This window comes from Phytophthora infestans, genomic scaffold (assembly GCF_000142945.1).
Source record: "Phytophthora infestans T30-4 supercont1.448 genomic scaffold, whole genome shotgun sequence".
NCBI lineage: Eukaryota > Oomycota > Peronosporomycetes > Peronosporales > Peronosporaceae > Phytophthora > Phytophthora infestans.
In genome coordinates, this window is record NW_003303313.1 from 16,789 (window position 1) to 18,584 (window position 1,796).

Sequence of the window (1,796 nt, forward strand, 5' to 3'; positions counted from 1 at the left end):
ATTCAGCGACGACGGGGAGTGCTGCAGGAGCTACCGCAGGAAGTGAAGAGTCTGGGGCAGCGGGCGCCGGAGGACCGGTTGATGACGCTGCTGTCGGAGGAAGTGCAGCAGACTGAGGGGCGTTCGAACCCTCGGTCTTGCCCTCCTGAGAAACAAGTCGAGTAATGCGAGGTGATGAGCAAGGTACCGATGATTCAAGAGAAGGATGGGCTTACGTACCTCCAGCTGCTCACGCTCGCGACGTCTACGAGGATTGAGACGCTGAAACGCGTCGGACACGACTCGATTCAGACGCTTGGACATACGGTGGCGAGATGGTGAATTGAAGAATGAAGAAATGTCACAACGGGCACCAGTACCGTGGCTTCCATTGCGACAGGGGCAGTTGTGGTGTAGTGATTTCTCCGTGGTTGCGGATTATCACCCGTCGACAAAGACGTGACACCGCCCAAGTTGTTCAAGCGACGAACCCTCGGTCGGGTGATGTACGGAGACGCCAAGGTGCAAGGGACTCGACGGCGTCACCTCCGAGTTTTCAACAAATATACACTAAAGCCGTTCGTGGACTGCTACTTGGCTGAGACGCTGTCATCTACTCAAGAAGCCAAGATGGCGTTGCTCGGAGTGCAACAGGCCAAGGGTGAAAAGGACAGAGCTGTGGGGGTTATGGTCTCATTCACACTGGACAGCCAAGGGCGTCTTCGAAGTGGAGAGAACGTGTGTAAGGTAGTAGAGAATGTACTAAGCTTTACTGCAGGCACGTCAAGGACGGAGTTGCAGGCTATTCTCTTTAATTGTTCACAGCCCGAGGACATCTGCAAGGCTCTTAAGGAGCTCCACGATGATGACAATACACAAGCAAGTCTACGTAGTCGTGGGGTGCGTTTGGGCGCGTATGCTAATCGCCTTACGGTCATTCCGGATGATTGGGCGCTCGCGGAGTCAAGTGAACCACAGGCCATGCGCAAAGATCTCGCTGTGGAACGATACAGAGATTTCGTCTCGCAGTGGGTAGAGCTGGGAGCTGACGTTGTAGGCGGGTGCTGTGGAATAGGACCCGGATACGGCCCTATGTCACTGAATCCAGGCTGTCCTTATTATTAATAATGGACTGGCCGGATTCGCATTCAGCGGACCATCTACGGTACGAACCCTCAGTGGCGGTTGGGATGAGTTCGCGGAATACTCAGCGACCTTTGGAAGACACGTTAACCGTCTGGGACAGGGCGCGGACCGTTAAAGATGCTCATGCGACAGTGCAGACGACGCTTGGCATGCAAGAAGATCCATAACGGATCATTGTTCACTTGATATTTGTATACTTGATTAGGACTTCTTATTAGGAATAGACCCGAAAGGGTAAGCTTAAATACAGAACAGAATTTCCACTCAAGCACACAGAGCGACGTCCGGCTTCAAGGTAAGCGTCAGGTCAAGCTTGTTTGAGTGTGTTATGCCTGTCGGTGAACTCGAAGCTCTGTAGCGAGGGTTCATCCGGCAAGGCCAAGAGACCAAGTGGGTGGGCTATGAAGATTCAACTTGGGAACCATCATCCAACTTGTCATGTGGAGGTCTGCTGTACGACTATTTGCGAGCCAAGAAGAGCGAGAATCGGCTGCAGATGGCGCAAGTGGCGGACGAAGACTAGCGTGACTGGATCACGTGTGAGCTGTCCACAGGGCGATGCAGCCTGTGGTAACAGACGAAAAACGTTACTGCAACAACAAATTGTATATGCATTTGAAGAACAACATGAACATGATTACGCTGTGGAAGTGGATTAAGAATAAGGAAAA

General features: G+C 52.3%; 1 protein-coding gene across 1 annotated transcript; it reads right to left on the minus strand.

Annotated features, from left to right (window-relative positions):
- Window positions 1–596: 596 nt before the first annotated feature.
- PITG_21745 (uncharacterized protein) lies at window positions 597–962 on the minus strand (the record flags this gene model as incomplete). The annotated part of the gene is made up of 2 exons (XM_002894796.1): window positions 597–823; window positions 869–962. The coding sequence occupies 2 exons, from the start codon at window positions 960–962 to the stop codon at window positions 597–599; spliced, it is 321 nt and encodes a 106-aa protein (XP_002894842.1).
- Window positions 963–1,796: the final 834 nt, after the last annotated feature.